The sequence below is a fragment of the Mobula hypostoma genome, chromosome 2 (genome assembly GCF_963921235.1).
Source record: "Mobula hypostoma chromosome 2, sMobHyp1.1, whole genome shotgun sequence".
Taxonomy (NCBI): domain Eukaryota; kingdom Metazoa; phylum Chordata; class Chondrichthyes; order Myliobatiformes; family Myliobatidae; genus Mobula; species Mobula hypostoma.
Window position 1 is genome coordinate 133,750,629 of NC_086098.1, and position 19,220 is coordinate 133,769,848.

General features: G+C 43.2%; 1 protein-coding gene across 3 annotated transcripts in view; it reads left to right on the forward strand.

Annotated features, from left to right (window-relative positions):
- Positions 1–19,220, forward strand: part of anapc1 (anaphase promoting complex subunit 1) — a 243,904-nt gene that overhangs the window by 20,707 nt on the left and 203,977 nt on the right. For all 3 annotated transcript variants that reach the window (XM_063040702.1, XM_063040703.1, XM_063040704.1), the window contains 3 exons: positions 2,591–2,739; positions 6,175–6,401; positions 12,928–13,137. In XM_063040702.1, coding sequence (XP_062896772.1) covers positions 2,591–2,739; positions 6,175–6,401; positions 12,928–13,137 — 586 coding nt within the window. The remainder of the gene's footprint in view (positions 1–2,590; positions 2,740–6,174; positions 6,402–12,927; positions 13,138–19,220) is intronic.

The window sequence follows — 19,220 nt, forward strand, 5'->3', positions numbered from 1 at the left end:
CGGTGGGTGATCGGTCCTGTGTTTCAAGAAAATTTGTGTTGTAAAATACCTCATGTCTTTAAAAGAAGAAATGAGAAAATTGTAAACATGGTATTTTGTACTCCAGTTGCACAAGGAGGTATTGAGGCCTAAGTCTTGCAGCTTATTGATTAGTTTTGCGGGGGTGATAGTATTGAATACTGAGCTGCAGTTAATGAAGAGCATGTACGTATCTTCGCTGAAAGATTTTCCAGAGTTGAGTGAAGTTCTCTTAAATTCTGTATTTCTGTATTTCATGGCTATCTGGAGAAGAGAAATATCAGAGTTGTACATGCATACTTTGACAATAAAATGAACCTTTGAAATGGCATCTATTGTGACAGTAGGCAAATTGGAGGAGATTCAAGTTACTTCTCTGGCAGGAGTTGATATGTTTGATCACCAACCTCCCAAAGCTCTTCATCACAGTGGATGTAAGTGCCTCTGGATTATAGACATTGTGAAAAGTTTGCCATGTACTTCTTGGGCATCAGTATAATTGAAGACTGCTTGAAGCAGGTGGGTGCCTCGGACTGCCAAAGAGAGAGGTTAAAAAAGATCTCAGTGAACACTCCAGCCAGTTGATCAGCACAGGTCTTTAGTACTCCTTGTGCAACTGGATCCTTGATTTTCTCACTTGTAGACCCCAGTCAGTTCAGGTTGGCAATGATAACTCCTCCACAATCTCCATCAGCATAGGTGCATCACAAGGCTGTGTGCATAGCCCGCTGCTTTAATGGCTTTATACTTGTGGCTGTTAGGCTGCTTTCCAATGCTATGTTTAAGTTTGCTGATGACACCACTGTTGTTGGCCAAGTCAAAAGTGGTGATGAATCAGCATACAGCAGCACCCTGCTGAAGATGGTGTAAATTGCAGAGAATGATATCCTATATGCGGCAGCTCATGGGGTAAGGACAAGAGGAACTTTTTCTTTGTTAAGGTGGTGAAGATGGCATGAGGGCTTATGTCCGAGAAATGGAAGAGATGATGGTGAGGGCAGCGTTAATGGTAGAGGAAGGGAAACCTTGTTCTGTGAAGAAGGACGTCAGCTCCGATGTCCTGGAAAGGACAACCTCAGCCTGGGAACAGGTGCATCAGAGACAGAGGAACTGAGAAAAGGGAATGGCATCTTTACAAGTGACAGGTTGGGAGAGGAACAGTTAAGATAGCTGTGAGAGTTAGTAGATTTATAAAAGCTATTGGTAGATAGTCTGTTTCGAGAGATAGAGACAGAGAGAGATCGAGTAAGGTATCAGAGATGGACCAAGTGAATTTAAGGGCAGAAGTTCGAGACAGAGTTGATAAAATTGACAAACTCAGCATGGATGTATGAAGCAGTGCCAATGCAGTCGTCAGTGTAGCACAGAAAGAGTTGGGCAGCGTTAATAAAGTAAACTTGGGACATGGACTGCTTCATGTAACCAATAAAAAGATAGGTGGAACTGGGGCTTGTGATTACACTTTGGGTCTGGAGAAAGGGGAAGAGCTGAAAGAGAAATTGGTGAGGATAAGGACCAGTTCCTCCAGACAGAGGAGGGTGGTGTTGGGGAGGTCTGTTAATTTTTTTAAATTTTCAGTTTATGAGAGTTTAGCAGAGTTGCTGAGGTTGCTGAAGTGATGACATGACTATTAGGTTAAAGTTTAGGGTCAGGTATGATATGCAAGCTTGCAGTCTGTTTCATTTTCAGACAGTTACCATGATAAGAGATGGGTTTGGCTATTTTTGGGTAGTGCCGAGTAGGCAGCAGGTTCACCTGTTACAATTTAGTTTTATAATAAGTTTCTCTTCCGTAAATTAATATCCTCTGGTTACCGAGACTCCTTTAGTGAAACGATTTCTTCTATCTTTTATATCTTTCATCTTATAGTGAGTATCTCAATCAAATCTACTTGTAACCTTTCCTATTCTAAGTACAATGTTGCCAGCTCCCTGTTCTCATCTTTGGCCAATCATGTTATTTTGTATGAATGTTCCAACTTAATTCACACTTCTCTTTGTGGTGATGCTTATCAGGCACAATATAGAACTGAACAGTTAACTAGTGCAATCTTCTACTTATAATACAAATTGGTAACATTGTTCAATGGAATGAGCTGGTTCTCTTGATTTGGATTTTGCTCCAATTAGTTTATTGTATTCAAGAGTAGACGTGTAACTTTTTTTTTGCAACTGTTCAATTTATTTGTAACTTTGGAAATATAAAACAATTTACAAACAGAGATGGATAAGATTAACAAAAGTTGGAAATTACCTTTAAAGATAGCTAAAATTTTCAATGCAATGTAGTATGCAATCAAAATATAAATACAATATGCTTAGAAGTAGAATATTAATATCGCAAAAATGTACAGTTAATGGGTGCTCAGCTACTGTTCACAAAATAACATTTGGTTTTTTTTAATAATCAGGCTGGTACCCCTAAAAGCTGGGATTCTGAACCTGTTTTAGAATGCAGTCTTTGAATTCAATATAATTTATGTTTTGATAATATTTATAGTTACATTGCTTGGTGACATTTCTCTAAAGAATTATTTTGTGACAAAATTAAGGTATTATTATCTCCCTTCCAGGAAGTGTGACCAGTGTGCCAAGAGTACAGTATGTTGCTGACTATACCCTGAAAATAGTTTTCTCCAACACGGCACCTTCAATCATCTTGACTTATGACACAGTACAGTGTTTGCATACAGTATGGGCATTACGTAAAATCAAAACAGAGGTACCTGTTCCTTGGAGTTTTATCTGCCTTTTTCTGTGTGATCTCGATTAAGAACAGTAGCTCTGGAAATATCTTTGCTATTGGGATTTGGAATACACTGTTCATTGAAATTTAAGTGTAAAATTGGATATAGTAGAAGGGATATTCCAAAAGGCTGCATAGAGATGTGTGCTGTTAAATCAAAGACTGAATGAATAGGTGATCAAGCATGTTTTAATAAGGAGGAAGGAGGAGAATTTGGTTGGAAATTAGCCAGCTTATTTTGCAAGAAATTTCATACTCATGACGGCTGTAACAGTATAACAATAAATCTCTCTTCCCAAGTCTTCACAGCCACGTGGCCTCTGAGTTATTGGCTGAGAAGAACAATGTCACATTTTCATGGAATATGAGGCAGAGTTAACACATCAACATGAGTATTCACAGGCTTGTACAGTTCATCTGGAGACATGATCATTGTCATTGAAGAATTTACGTTCAAGTAATTATGTCTGCAGTTTGTAAGGGTGATTGGGATGGTCAGCATGCCTTTGTGTATGGGAAGTCTTGGCTCTTGAATTTAGTTGATATATTTGAAGAGATATGCAAGAGGATTGGTGAGGGCATGGCAGTTGACATTATCTATCTGGACTTAGCAAAGCTTTTGACAGGGTCCCACATGGCAGGCTGGTGCAGAGGTTTAGATTACATAGGATCCAGAGTGATCTAGTCAATTGGATACAAATTTGGCTTAGTGGTAGGAGTCATTGGGTGGCAGGAAAAGGCTGTTTCTCAAACTGGAGCCTTGTGATCAGTGGTTTGCAGCAGGGATTGACGCTGGGTTCTGTGTTTTTGACAAATAAGCAATTTTGATGAGAATGTAGGTGGCATGATTAGGAAGTTTATGTACGACAACAATATTAGGCAGTACAGTGGAGAGTAAAGAAAATTGCCCAAGGTTACCACAGGATCTAAGAAAGTGGGTAAGGGAATGATTGATGGAATTCGCTCAGGCATGTGCAGAGCGATGCATTTTGGGACGTTAAAACAGGGTAGGATATACACAGTAACCCAAACTGTCAGAGAAACTCGGTGGGTCGAGAAGCATCGGTGGGAGGAAAGAAGCTGTCAACATTCCAGATCAAAACCTTGCATCAGGGTTGAGGATGGAGAAACAGATGGCCAGTATCGAGAGGGGAAAGGATTCTGAGGCGAATGATGGACTGTGGTGAAGGGTGTAAGATGACAGGTAGTTATGGCCAGGTAGAGGAGATGAGTTGGGATGATAGGAGCAGACAAAAAGAGGAAAAGGAAAAAGCAAGAGATGAATCAAAGTGGGGGAAGGATAGTGTGAAGATGGGACACGGCTGCTGGAGGGAGGTAGGCAGGAACACAAAGCACCATCAGAGCTGAATTTGGATAAGTAAAGGGAATCGTCAGAGGAGAAGGAGAAGGGAATGATAGTTGGAATCAGATTTTGGTGACAGGGGTTTGGAGAAGAGGGTGTGGAGAAGAACCTGTATGTGCATTGGGTGGATGGAAGGATGGAATCAGGAGGTGTCAGGGGACAAAGCCGGGTGAAGGGGGGCCAGGGAGGAGGAGAAAAATTGGAGGATGGGTGGATCAGAAGAAGAAATGGCTGTGGAGGAGGAGGTGGGGGCAGGAGAGGGGAATAAAAGTAAAAAAGGATTTGGGACGGATTTACCAAAAAATGAGAAAACTCAATATTCGTACCAGTGGGTTGTAGACCACCCAGGCAGAATGTAAGGAGTTGCTCCTCCAGTTCATGTTAGGTTTCACGCCTGCAGTATGGACAGCTCAGTGTGGGAATGGGGAGGGAAATAGAAGTGCCTGCAGTGAAGAGCATGGGATGGCCATTATGGACTGAGCTTAAGTGTTTTGAAAAACTGTTGCCAATATAGGCACATATAGTCAATAGTCGGGTTCTGTGGGGTGTTTTAGAACAGTGAGACCTTCGGGTATAAGACAGAATTCCTCAAAAGTGATGATATAGGTAGAGTGGGTGGTGAATCAGTTGGTGTATTAACTACAAGAGTCAGGATATCATGTTACAGCTGTACAAAATGGTGGTAAGACTTCTCTTGGAGTATTGCTCTGCATTCCTGGTTGCCTTGCTAAAAGAAGGGTGTGAATAAGCCAGAGAAGGTGCAGAAAAGGTCCACAAGGATTTTGCTAGGACTGGAGGGCTGGAGTTATAAGGAGCCACTGGATAGGCTGCAACTGCTCTTACTGGGGCAAAGGAAACTGAGGTGTGAACTCATATAGATTTATAAAATCACAAGGGCATTGTTAGGGTCGATGGTCACATTCTTTCTGCCTGCTGTCGACAACTAGAGGGCAGAGGTTTCAGGTGAGAGGAATAAGATTTAAAGGATATCTGAAGGGGCATGTTTTTCACACAGGTGGTGTTGAGTACATGGGACAAACTGCTGGTGGAAGTGGTAGAGGCAGGTACATACAAAAGTTATTTCAGCAGGTGTATGGATAGGAAAGTTTGAGGAGGATTTGGGCCACACACAGGCAAATGGGACTCTTCAGATAGCCACCTTGGCCAGCTGAACAAGTTGGGCCGAAGTGCCTGTATAATTCGACTCTTGTTCAATAAATTTGGAATACATATCTGGTCTCCTAAAGGGTGATTAAGGAACTGGTGACTTGTTATCTGGACCTATAATTTCCTCAGGAGTGGAAATCGAAGCTCTTACCCAGTCTTGCTCACACATGCAACATGCACAGCAGTGACTCTTAAGGAACCTTCTTAAGTACCTAACAAGGCAACTGTTCAGAGGCAGATAGGTATGAATGAAGCCTGAGGATGTTGTAAATTATATCTTGGAAATTCTTTTGTCCTCTTGATCCAGCATTTAGGCCCAGCTGTGCCAAACTACATCGTTTTAAGCATCCAGAAGAACCATAGTGTATTAGAGTACACGAACAGGCCCTTTGGCCTAATTTGTCCATGTCGATCAAAGTACACACCTAAGGTCCCACTTACCTGCATTTGGCCCATATCCCTCTAATCCAGGGGTTCCCAACCCTTATTATGCCAGGGACCAACACCATTAAGCAGGGGGTCTGTGAACCCCAGGTTGGGAACCTCTGTTGTAAACTTTTCCTGCCCATGTGCTTATTGAAATGTCTGTTTAAATGTTGTTATTAACAACAAATCTCTGAAACAATTCTCCACGCTGAAGTAACCCTCAAGAAAGATCAGGTTAGCATGGATTAGAATGTGTCTGAACTTTACACCAGTATCGCATGAGCTGGACAGAAGACAGTGAAGCACGCTCTGTCACCAGCATACACTTTATTAGTCATGGCACTCTGAGTAGGTGTAACAAGTTCCAATAAAATGACCACAGTTTTGTCTGATTACCTTCTTGTAGTATCTCTTAATACCTGGCAGTAATTCTTGTGTTTTCTCCCACCGAACAGGAACAAAACACAGTTCTACGGCATCCCGGTACAGCGGGGACTCCTCAGAACATAGCCACCAGCAGTTCCCTGACTGCTCACCTCAGAAGTGTCTCAAAGGGGGAGTCACCAGTGGCGTCTCCATTCCAAAATATTTCTTCCTTCCCCAGCCAGAATAGATCCACAGCCTCTCCAGGCACACACTCGCGCTCTCATTCTCCTTCCATTTCAAACATGGCGGCACTGAGGTGAGCAATTACACAATAACTGCATTAAGTGTTGCAAAGGCAAGGGAAAGATGTTACAGGGTGACGCACTTTTTGCACCGATGTAGTCGGGAATGTGATGTGACAAAACACAGCAAATTGTTTTGGTTTTGACTTAAGACCAAATCTTCCCCCAAAGCCCGTGTCTTCATTCAGTATGGTCATGGCTACTCCAGTGTAAAGCCTCAATTCCAGTTTCTTGTCTGATTCTTATAATCCTTGGGTGGCCTGGAGACATAAGTAATATTGGACAGCTGCCTTTAGTTATTCATTGGGATTTGGTTTAATAAATATATTTGTATTGAGTTAGGGATTATCTTGACATTGCATCTGTTCATAATGAAGTATATTTTGTGTGTGTTTGTGTTCACTTTTAAGTTCATCAATTTGTCAACAGCTGTGGCTGCTAGTGGTCCTTGTCTTTCACCCACGACCTGTGCTTTCTTTCCTCTTGCATATGTTTCCACTCTCCTTTCTTTCATACTTCCATGCAGACGCATATGTGCAACCATTTGTCATCCACGACTCTGCTTAATACCATCTTTATGTAGCTCTGCTCATAGCAGCCTCAGGGTAATTAACCAAAAGCACCAGGAATGAGACCACCATCACCCAGTATGTGCCCAGTAAGGCCATGATAATGAAACCAGGAAGATACCAAGGTTAATAAATAATACCCATCTACATGGGAATGTTTGTTGAAGAAGAGGTATCCTGAGCAAAGACTTTTTTCAGATCATGCTGCTTTGACAGCTGGTCATTGCAATGCAACTGCCAAATTTTCTGGGACTTTTGTATAAGTAGAAAGGCAAAACTGTTACTCAGTTGGAATTTGTTTGATTTGTATTGTAATATTTACATTTTTATTAAACTGTTTGAGTAAAATGGGGAAAAATAAGCTGTATCCAGTTCCATCCTCTGTTCAGACAAAGGACATGATGCACTTGATCTCAGTCCTATGCACCAAGTGTGCAGTGTATAGGTACAGTTTGCAGTATTGAACTGATGGGATTGCTTCATCAGGACACAGCACGGACTCTGTTGCCTAACAGCCAATTTTTGCAGTAGCAGTTCCAAAATTTGTTTGTATTCACATTATTTGAGTCTTTTCTTTCACCACTGCCTGCTGCTTTTGTTCGGTCACATTCTCAATTATTGTTTGTCTTGTTTCACTTCTCATTTGGCTGATCTTATGTGCCTGTGGTAGGTATCTTGCCAGCTGGTTCATTTAAGTAATTGAGCTTTGACCATTGACCAATGCAGACATCAGAAGTTTGAGAGCAGTGCCTGAGTGGAAAAAGGCAGCGGATTGCAGCAGTGCAATTGAGCTCTAACCAGTGGCCAATCCGGACATTGGAAGTTTGAGAGGAGGGGAATTTCACTCAGGTCCACTGCCTGAATAGAAAAAGGCAGCAGCGGATTGCGGCAGTGTAACTGAGCTCTGACCAATCCACGTTTGAGATTGATTAACGAGCAAATTAAAGGAAGGCGGGGGCAAGCACAGCAGTCGTCGTCAGAGTGGACAGAGTCAGACTCGTGATCTTGAGGCTTTAGCTCTTGAAGGCTTCAAGGTTTCAGCAAAGAGAGGCTTCAGTCAGAGAAAGGAAAGAAAAGAAAAGCTCTTGGTTAAGTTTCTTTTCCCCTTCCCTTCTTTATTTTTGTTCAGAGAGGACAGTAGAGATGCCAGGCAGGATAGTTGAATGCTCCCCTTGTGGGATGTGGGAAGGCAGAGCAATCTCCAGTGTCCCTGACGATTAAAGCTGCAAGGTTCATCCAGATTGCGCTTCGAACAATCTGAGTTAGGGAACTGGATAAACTCTGGATCGTTCGGGAGGCTGAAGGGGTGATGGATAGGACATATAGTAAGGTAGTTACCCAAAGTGCAGGGAATGGGAAACTGGGTGACAATCAGAAAGGGAAAGGGGGTTGAGGAGCCATTGTAGGGTACCCCTGCAACAATAGGTTCATCACTTTGGATACTGTTGGTGGGGTGGGGGTTGACCTAACAGAGGAAAGTCACAGTGGATGGCTGTCTGACTCTTCTGACTCAGAAGGGAAGGGGGGAAGAAGAGGTTCGCTGTGGTGATAGGGAATTCTTTAGTTAGGGGAATGGACAGGAGACTCTCTGGGTGAGAATGAGACTCCTGGATGGTATGTTGCCTCCCTGGTGCCATGGTCGGATCTCGGATCGAGTCCTCAGCATTCTTAAGTGGGATGGTGAGTAGCCTCATGTCGTGATCCTTGTAGGTACCAGTGACATGGGTAGGATGAGTGACGAGGTTCTGCATAGGGAGTTCAGGGAGTTAGGTGCTAAGTTAAAGGCCAGGACCTCTAGGATTCTGGTCTCAGGATTGCTACCCATGCCACATGCTGGTGAGGCCAGAACTAGGAAGATTACAGAATTTAACATGTGGCTAAGGAGCTGGTGTAGGAGGGAGGGCTTAAGATTTTTCGATCCTTGGGCTCTCTTCCAGGGAAGGTGAGACCTGTATAGAATGTGTGGTTTATACCTGAGCAGGAGAGAGACTATTATCCTAGTGAGAAGGTTTGTTGATGCTACACGGTGGTGTATAAACTAGAGTTGCAGGGGGTTGACTATAGTGCTGGAACTATGTAGTAGAGAGGTTGTGGAGGCAGATGTTGGTAAGAGTTCAGACAAAGTCAGGACTCAAATGGTTGACTATGGTGTGACTAGTGTCCTGAGCTGCGTATATTTCAATGCAAGAAGTATCCTAGGAAGGGCAGATGCGTTAGGGCATGGATCAATACCTGGAATTATGATGTTGCAGCCATTAGTGAGACTTGGTTGCAGGAACGGCAGGACTGGCAGCTCAATATTCCGGGGTTCCGTTGTGTTAGACATGACAGAGCGGGAGGGATTAAAGGAGGAGGGGTGACATTACTAGCCGGGGAAAATGTCGCAGTAGTACTCTGTCAGGGCGGACTGGAGAACTTGACTAGTGAGGCTTTATGGATAGAACTGAGAAATATTACAGACCACTCAACAGTCCAAGGGATTTAGAGGAACAAAGTTGCACAGGGATCACAGACTGTTTCAAGAAACATAAGGTTGTTATAGTAGGTGATTTTGACCTGGAATCTCATACTGTCAAAGGTCTAGAGGAAAGTTTCCTTCATCCGTATATAGAATTCCCAATGAGAGAATGTGTAATACTGGATCTGCTATTAGAGAATGAGACAGGACATGTGACAGAAGTTTGTGTAGGGGAACAGTTTGCGTCTAGTGACCACAATGCCATTAGTTTCAAATTAAATATGCAAGAAGATAGATCTGGTGTGAGGGTTGAGTTTCTAAGTTGGAGAAAGGCCAATTTTGATGGTATCCGACATGATCTGACAACTGTGGATTGCAGCAGGCTGTTTTCTGGCAAAGTTGTACTTGGAAATTGGGAGGCGTTCAAAAACAAAATTTTGAGAGTACAAAGCTTGTATGTGCCTGTCAGAATAAAAGGTAAAGAAACATGTGAAGGGAACCTTGGCTTTCAAGAGATATTGAGGCTAAGAGAGAAAAGGAGGTGCATAGCAGGAACAAATGAGGTGCTTATGGAGTACAAGAAATGCAAGAGAACACTTAAGAAAGAAATCAGGAAGGCTAAACGAAGGCATGAAGTTGCAGAAGTCCAGCAGACAAGGTGAAGGAGAATCCTAAGGGTTTTTACAGATATGTTAAGAGCAAAGGGATTGTAAGGAACAAAATTGGTCCCCTGGAAAACCAGAATGGTAATCCATGTGTAGAGCCAAAACAGACGGGGGAGACCTGAAATGCAATCTTTACATCTGTATTTACTCGGGAGACAGAGTCTATAGAAGTGAGGCAAAGTGGCATCAACTTCATGGACCCTGTACAGATTACAGTGGAGGAGGTGTTTGCTACCCTCAGGCAAATCAGGGTGGATAAATCCCCAGGGTTTGACAAGGTGTTCCCTTGGATGCTACAGGGGGCAATTGCAGAAATTGCCAGGGTCCTCGCAGAGATATTTTAAACATCTTTAGGGACAAGAGAGATCCCAGAGGATTGGAGATGGCCAATGTTGTTCTGCTGTTTTAAAAAGGCTCTAAACAGAAAGCAGGAAGTTATGGGCCGGTGAGTTGGACATCAGTTGCGGGAAAGTTATTGGAAGGTGTTCTAAGTATTTGGATAGACATGGACTGATGAAGGACATCAGCATGGCTTTGTGCATGGTAGGTCATGTCTAACTAACCTCACAGAGTTTTTGGAGGAAGTTACCAGGAAAGTGGATAAAGGCAAGGCAGTGGATGTTGTCTACATGGACTTTAGCAAGGCATTTGACAAGGTCCTGCATGGGTGGCTGGTCAAGGAGGTTCAGTCGCTTGGTGTTCAGGATGAGGTAGTAAATTGGATTAGGCATTGGCTTTGTGGGAGAAACCAGAGAATGTAAGTAGAGGGTTGTGTCTCTGACTTGGTGCTGGGTCCTTTGTTGTTTGTCATCTATATCGATGACCTGGGTGATATTGTGCTTAAATGGATCAGCAAATTTGCAGATGACACCAAGATTGGGGGTGTAGTGGACAGTGAGGAAGGCTATCATGGGTTGCAGAGGGATCTGCGTCAGCTGGAAAAACGGGCTGAAAAATGGCAGATGGAATCTTATGCGGACATGTGCGAGGTTATGCACTTCAGTAGAACTAACCTGTGTAGGTCTTACAAACTGAACGGTAGCGCATTGAGGAATGTGGTAGAACAAAGGGAACTAGGAATACAGGTACATGATTCATTGGAAGTGGCATCACATGTAGATAGGGTTGTAAAGAAAGCTTTCGGCACATTGTCCTTCATAAATCAATGTATCGAGTATAGAGGATGGGATGTTATGTTGAAGTTGTATAGGATTTTTGGTGAGACCTAATTTGGAGTATTGTGTGCAGTTTTGATCACCTGCCTACACAAAAGATGTAAGCAGGGTTGAAAGAGTACAGAGAAAATTTACAAGGATCTTGCCGGGTCTGGAGGACCTGAGTTATAGGGAAAGATTGAATAGGTTCTTTAGAACATAGAAGATTGAGAGGAGTTTTAATAGAGTTATACAAAATTATGAGGGGTATAAATAGGGTACATGGAAGTCCCACCACTGAGACTGGCTTGGACTACAACCAGAAGTCATGGGTTAAGGGTAAAAGGTGAGGTTTAAGGGGAACATGAGGGGAAACGTCTTCACTCAGAGGGTCATGAGAGTGTGGAATGAGCTGCCAACACAAGTGGTGCATGTAAGCTCAATTTCAACATTTAAGAGAAGTTTGGATGGGTACATGGATGGTAGGGGTATGGGGGGCTATGGTCATGGTGCAGGTTGATGGGAATAGGCAGTTTCGATGGTTTCAGCATGTATGAGATGGGCTGAAGGGTCTGTTTCTGTGATGTACTTCTCTATGACTATTTTTGTCTTCATCAAACTGAAAGCCCTATAGAAAAACTGGTGGTAAGATTGAGAGGTTTAGCCTTGCTAGTATCCTGGACATCTTCAAGCAGCAATGCCTCAAAAAGGCAGCATTCCATCGTTGAGTACCCCATCAGGATGTGCCCTCTTCTCATTGCTACCATCAGGGAGGAGGTACAGGAGCCTGAAGGCACACACTCAACGATTCAGGAATAGTTTCTTCCCCTCTGTGATCAGGTTTCTGCCTTTGATCAGCATAACACTATGTCCGGAATCGTGTCAAAGATTTAACCATATAACCATATAACAATTACAGCACAGAAACAAGCCATCTTGGCCCTTCTAGTCCGTGCCAAACTCTTACTCTCACCTAGTCCCACCGACCTGCAGTCAGCCCATAACGCTCCATTCCTTTCCTGTCCATATACCTATCGAATTTAATTTTAAATGACAACATTGAACCTGCCTCAACCACTTCTGCTGGAAGCTTGTTCCACACAGCTACCACTCTGAGTAAAGAATTCTTCATCATTTCTTTCTTCTTCTCCTTCGTACTGCCTAAACAACTCTTGCTGCTCTGCTTGACTCACTAGGATTTCCCAGTTTGAGATTTCCTGATAGGTGGTCGCTCCCAGTACTTGTCTCCGGTGCCAACAATATAGCCTTGTTGATATTTATACTCTGAGCTGGTTGTAAAAGTAGTCAATTTTCTAATGGTAATCTGTCTTTATGTCCCCTTCTCCTTTATTTTATTGGTGGAAAGTGCATGTTAGGAGGGTAAAAATAATGCATTAATGACTTAGATAACTGTTAATGGCTGTGGAGGCCAAGTCTTTATGTATATTTAAGGCAGAGGTTGATACTTTCTTAATTGGTTAGGGCATGAAGTGGTAAGGGGAGAAGGCAGGGGTTTGGGGCTGAGAGGATAAATGGATCGGCCATGATGAAATGGCAGAGCAAACTTGATGGGCTGAATGGCATAATTCAGCTCCTCTATCTTATGGTCTTATGGTCTACTGCTAGGTTTTGTGTCTCCTATAAATCTGTTGCTGCTGTCTGCTAATTTTGTAAGATATTTTCTTTTCTTCCAGCCGATCTCATTCCCCTTCGCTGGGAGCTTCAGCTTTCTCTGGCATTCAGCGATTCAACTTATCAACCTACACTCCTTCTCCAAAGCGAGGCCGGAATTCCCACTCCCCAAACAGCACCCTCAGTGACTCGCTGCTTGTATCTGAAACAGAGCCGGTCATTCCAGAGTTGTGCCTTGAGCATCTGTGGACAGAAAATGTTGTCAGCACCAGGTCAGTGAAGAGATTTTTCTTACTGGCGGTGAGCTTTTCTTCAAGAACCCAAAATAAATTCAGGACTGCTTTTCGGTGCCTAGCCATATACAGATTCAGGCTAGTGTCAAGGCACCCAGGTGCAATTAAGTGTGAAGTCCACAGTGTAGCAATAATGGATACAATATACAGCAATGAGTGCAGAACTGTGGAGAAGTGTGAAGTATGGTAGTGCAGACTGAGGTAGTGCAAAGAGAAATACTGAAGTGCCAGTAACAGAGAAGAAAGAAATGCAGTGCCTATAAAAAGTATTCACCTCTCCTCCCCCCCCCCCAGAAGTTTTCATGTCTCATTGTTTTACAACATGGTATCACTGTGGATTTAATTTCGCTTTTTTTGACGCTGATCAACAGAAAAAGACTCTTTCCTGTCAAGGTGAAAACAGATCTCTGCAAAGTGATCGAAATTAATTAAAAATAAAAAACACAAAATAATTGATTGTGTATGTATTCACCCCCTTTATTATGACACACCAAATCTTAACTGGTGCAGCCAATTGCCTTTAGAAGTCACATAATTATTTAAATGGAGATCACCATGCACAGTCAAGGTGTTTCAATTGATTGTAGTTAAAATACAATTGTATCTTGAAGGCCCAACTGCTGGTGAGTCAGTATCCTGGCAAAACCTACACCATGAAGACAAAAGAACACTCTAAGCAACTCCGCAAAAAGGTTATTGAAAAGCACAAGTCAGGAGATGGTTACAAGAACATTTCCAAGTCACTGGATATCCCCTGGAGTATAGTTAAGTCAATCATCAAGTAATGGAAAGAATATGGCACAGCTGTAAATCTGCCTAGAGCAGACCATTCTCAAAAACTGAGTGGTCATGCAAGAAGGGGACTAGTGAGGGAGACCTATGACAAGTCTGGAGGAGTTACAAGATTCAGTGGCTTAGATGGGAGGGATTGCACATACAACGACTGTTACCTGGGTGCTCCACCAGTCGCAGCTTTGTGGAAGAGTGACAAGGAGAAAGCCACCATTGGAAAAAAACTCCCATGAAATCTCGACTAGTTTGCACAAAGGCATGTGTGAGACTGAAGTCAGCAGGAAGAAAGTTCTGTGGTCTGATGAAACCAAAATTGAGCTGCTTTGCCCATTAGTCTCAAAGCTATGTTTGGAGTAAGCCAAACACCAGACGTCATCAAAAGCACACCATCTGTGTCGTGATGGTATCATGGTGGTAGCTGCATCTTGCTGTGGGGATGCTTCACTGCAGCAGGCCCTGGAAAGCTTATGAAGATAGAGGGTAAAATGAATGCAGCAAAATACAGGGAAATCTTGGAGGAAAACCTGATGCAGTCTACAAGAGAGCTGCGTTTTGGGAGAAGATTTGTTTTCCAGCAATACAATGGCCCCAGCAGAAAGCCAAGGCTACACAAAATGGGTTAAAAACAACAAAGTTAATGTTCTGGAGTGGCCAAGTCAAATTCCAGACCTCAATCCAATTGAGAATTTGTGGCTGGACTTGAAAGGGGCTGTTCACTGATGATCCTCATGCAATGTGTCAGATTGCAGAGCTTGAGCAGTTTTGTAAAGAAGAATGGGGAAAAATTGCAGTGTCCAGATTTGCAAAGCTGATAGAGACCTATCCACACAGGCTCAATGCTGTAATTGCTGCCAAAGGTGTATCTGCTAAATACTGACTTGAGTGGTGTGAGTAATTATGCAATCAATTATTTTGTGCTTAATAATTGTAATAAATTTAGAACAATTTGTAGAAATTTGTTTTCACTTTGACACAAAAAAGTCCCTTCTGTTGATCAATGTTGAAAAAGCCAAATTAAGTTAACTGATTAAATGTTGTAAAATAATAAAACATGAAAACTTCCAAGGAGTGTCATGGTCCTGATCTTTAATCCCCTATCTTGCTCCTAATCTCCTTTAATTATGCCTTGATTCCAATCATTAATTTTCCATTTACTGCTAATTCACTTTGATGACAGCACAGCTGGTCTCCATCAAGAACTGCAGTATGAGAACCCTGGCATCACAACCATTAATTGCCAGTTCGTTTGTCTTTTTTTCCTGTGAGATAACTACGTTCCCCGACCACTTAGATTTGTTTGTTCTAAGTCTGGTTCCTGTTTCAAGGTTTACCTATGAGACTCCGTTTCCCTAAGTCAAGGCTCCGTGTCAAGGTTCCATATCGGAGCTTCGTGTCAAGATTCCTCCTGTTCACTGTTCGGTGTTTATGCCCGTGTAAGCAGCTGGACTCAATCTTCGTGCCTGTGTCCTGCACTTGGGTTTGCTTCCTCCGTTGATTGTAACAGGGGGTGGTGAATACTTTTTATTGGCACTGTAGGTTTGAGAACATGGCAGCACCACCAGGAATGGGATCTGAAAGAGTTGATAGGTTTAGAAATTTGAATACAGTGGGGAAGGAGTCGTTCTTGAGTGATCAGGCAGGTTTTTACATTTTGAAAACAAAATGCGAATTATTTCTAATATTCAGAGACATGATTAATGGACAGCAACTTTGTGTTTAACAAGATTCTACATGTAGTGATGAGGTAAGTTACCAGCTCTAGTATTTGAGGCTGTGGGATAACTGTTGGACAAAGCTCTGGTGAACTTACTGATTTTTCTTCTGGAATACAATGGGATATCTATACTTTGACCATGTATCAGTTTGCAATCTGTCTACAGTTCAAGTGGGAACATGATATTTCTGATAGTTCGTCACAACTGTAGTCCTTCACTAACTGGGCTGCCTTGCTTTTGCACTGAGCTGTTTGCACTAGAAGTTGAAACTAAGTGTGCCTAGTTGACAAATGATAGCCAACACAAGTCATAGCTGCATTTGAATAGGAACTTTCACCTCCACAATCTGTAGATTTTACAGTTTTCTGTAACAACCTGAGTTGTTTTGTGTGGTGTACCATCCCAAGTTAAAACAGCCCACATTGATTTGCATGCTGTAGAGCACTTGACAGACAGTGAAGTAAAACTGAATTCTGGTCAATAGGAACGTAGAGTCCGATTTGGTGCAAAGAAGTTTCTATAAGCTCCATTGTGTCAATAACCTGGTCGTCTGTTTTAGTAATGTCAGCTGAGGAATTAATGTAGATTCTACATCAGGAATGATTCTCTGGCTGCCTTTGATGCTTTAGGTTCTTATATGTCCAGCTGACATATCACACAAGGAATAATTTTGTCTTTTCATAGCACCTTTGAGAGTGCAGAACTACCTTGAAATAACGAGGGAGAGTTAGTATGAATCTTTGTACTTTAGTTTCTATAATGGGACTTAAATGCACAACCTTCTGACCCTGGGGCAAAGTTGCTACTGCTATTCACTTTAGAGACAGATCCTGTAATCTCCAACTCCAGTTCCGATGCACTGAACTGCGGCCTTTTCCGCCTCCCACTCGGACCTCGATTATATCGGATGCCTCCAGACCGTGGATCCCGCAGTCTCCAAACTGCGGATCCTGCCATCTCCAATTCTGCTTCCAACAGCCCTAATGCCTCCAGACCGTGGATAACGCTGTCATCAACTCTGGTTCCAACAGCGTCAGATGCTTTAAGACCGTGAATTATGCAGCTTTTACCTCTCCAGCCTCCACCTCTGGACTGAGACTGGAGACCTCTCACATTGCCGCTGTGCCCTGAGGCTTCCCTTCCCCCACCACTATTCCCCATTGTCGGGTCTCTCAAACTCCTCTGTCACTTGTCAAGAGTGTCTCCACCTTCCTCCACCCCAATTTCGCTGAACACCCTAACACTTCCCTTTTCTCTGATGCCACCAGCTCTCTTCGCTCCTCTGATCCTTGCCATGTCTTCACCATTCACTCCAACCTTTCCCTCTCTGAGGCTTTTCCTTTGCTCCGCTGTGCCTGCATCACAGTGAGGTCCAAGCCAGCCACAATGTGGAGCTCTTCTTCTGCTGCCTCTTTCTCCAAGTCCACTTCTTTGGTAAGGGCTCTGAATAATTGTTTGTTGCCTATATATATCAGTGATCTAGATGATAATGTGGTAAATTGGATCAGCAAGTTTGCTGATGACACTAAGATTGGAGGCATTGTGGACAGCGAGGAAGGCTTTCAAAGCTTGCAGAGGGATCTGGACCAACTGGAAAATTGGGCTAGAAATGGCAGGTGGAATTTAATGCAGACAAGTGTGAGGTGTTGCATTTTGGAAGGACAAATCAAGGTAGGACATACACAGTAAACGGTAGGGCACTGAGGAGTGTGGAAGAACAAAAGGATCTGGGAGATCAGACACATAATTCCCTGAAAGTGGCGTCACAGGTAGACAGGGTTTTAAAGAAGGCTTTTGGTATCCTGGCATTCATAATTCAAAGTATTGAGTATAGGAGTTGGGATGTTATGGGGAGGTTGTATAAGACATTGGTGAGGCCAAATTTGGAGTATTGTGTGCATTTCTGGTCACCTAACTATAGGAAGGATATCAGTAAAATTGAAAGAGTGCAGAGAGGATTTACTAGGGTCTTCAGGAGTTGAGTTATAGGGAAAGATTGAACAGGTTAGGACTTTATTCCTTGGAGCATAGAAGAATGAGGGGGGATTTGATAGAGGTGTACAAAATTATGAGGGGTATAGACAGAGTAAATGCGAATAGGCTCTTTCCACTTAGATTTGGAGAGATAAATACGAGAGGACGTGGCTTTAGGGTGAAAGGGGAAAGGTTTAGAGGGAACATTAGGGAGAACTTCTTCACTCAGAGGGTGGTGGGAGTGTGGAACGAGCTGCCATCTGACGTGGTAAATGCCGGCTCACTCTTAAATTTTAAGAATAAATTGGATAGATACATGGATGAGAGAGGTCTGGAGGGTTATGGACTGGGTGCAGGTCAATGGGACTAGCGGAATAAAGTTTCGGCACAGACTAGAAGGGCTGAATGGCTTGTTTTTTGTGCTGTAGTGTTCTGTGGTTCTAACCCTACACTGATATTCCTTTCTCCCGTCTCCAACTCTCCTCTTCTGGGACCCCCCACTCTGGATCTTTTTATCTCTAATAGCCAACGAGACATCAACCAAGTTCACTTCAGCATTTCTCTCTCCTCTGGAGATCTCCAATCTACTGCCACCAACCTCATGGTTCCTTTACCCTGCACTGCTCAATTCTACCTTCTACCTAAGATCCACGAAGCCGATGGGCCAGGTAGGCTCACTGTTTCTGCCTGCTCTGGATCTTTTCATCTCTAATTGCCAACGAAACATCAATCAGCTCAACTTCAGCATTCCGCTCTGCTCTTCAAACCTTACCCTCTCTGAATACACTGCACTGCATTGTCTGCATCAGTGCCAACCTAACCAAGAGACTCGTAGGCTAAGCGGGTGCTGTTACAGTGGGGTGGACTGTCCTCTACCTTGCTGACCACAGATGGGAAGCTCTAACAACTCCTCTTACTTATCAGTTGAAAAGGACTCCACTCAAGACCATCAGGCCATTGTCTCCTGCAACATCACCAACTGCAGCAACTTTGAAGATCTCCAATCCGCTGCCGCCAACCTCATAGTCCCTTTAACCCACACTGCTTACTTCTACCTCCTACCTAAGATCCACAGACCTGATTGTCTGGGTAGGCCCATTGCTTCTGCCTGCTCCTGTCCCCATGAACTCATGTCCGCAAACTTCGATTCCATTTTATCCCCCTTGTTTCAGTCCCTTCCCACTTCACATGCTCTCAATCTCCTCAACAACTTTCAATTCCCTGGCTATGATTGCCTCATTTTCACCATTTATTTCCAGTCCATGTACACTTTTATCCCCAATCAAGGCCTTAAAGCCATAAGACATAGAAATAGAATTAGGCTATTTGGCCCAACGAGTCTGCTCCGCCATTCAATTATGACTTTTTTCCCCTCCCTTAGCCCCACTCCCCAGCCTTCTCCCCTTAACCTTTGATGCCATGTCCAATCAAGAACCTATCAAGCTCTGCCGTAAATGCACACAATGACCTGGCCTCCACAGCTGCCAGTGGTAATAAATACCACTAATTCATCTCCCTCTGTCTAAAGAAATTTCTCCCCATCTCTGTTTTAAATGGACGACCCTCTGTCCTGAGGTTGTG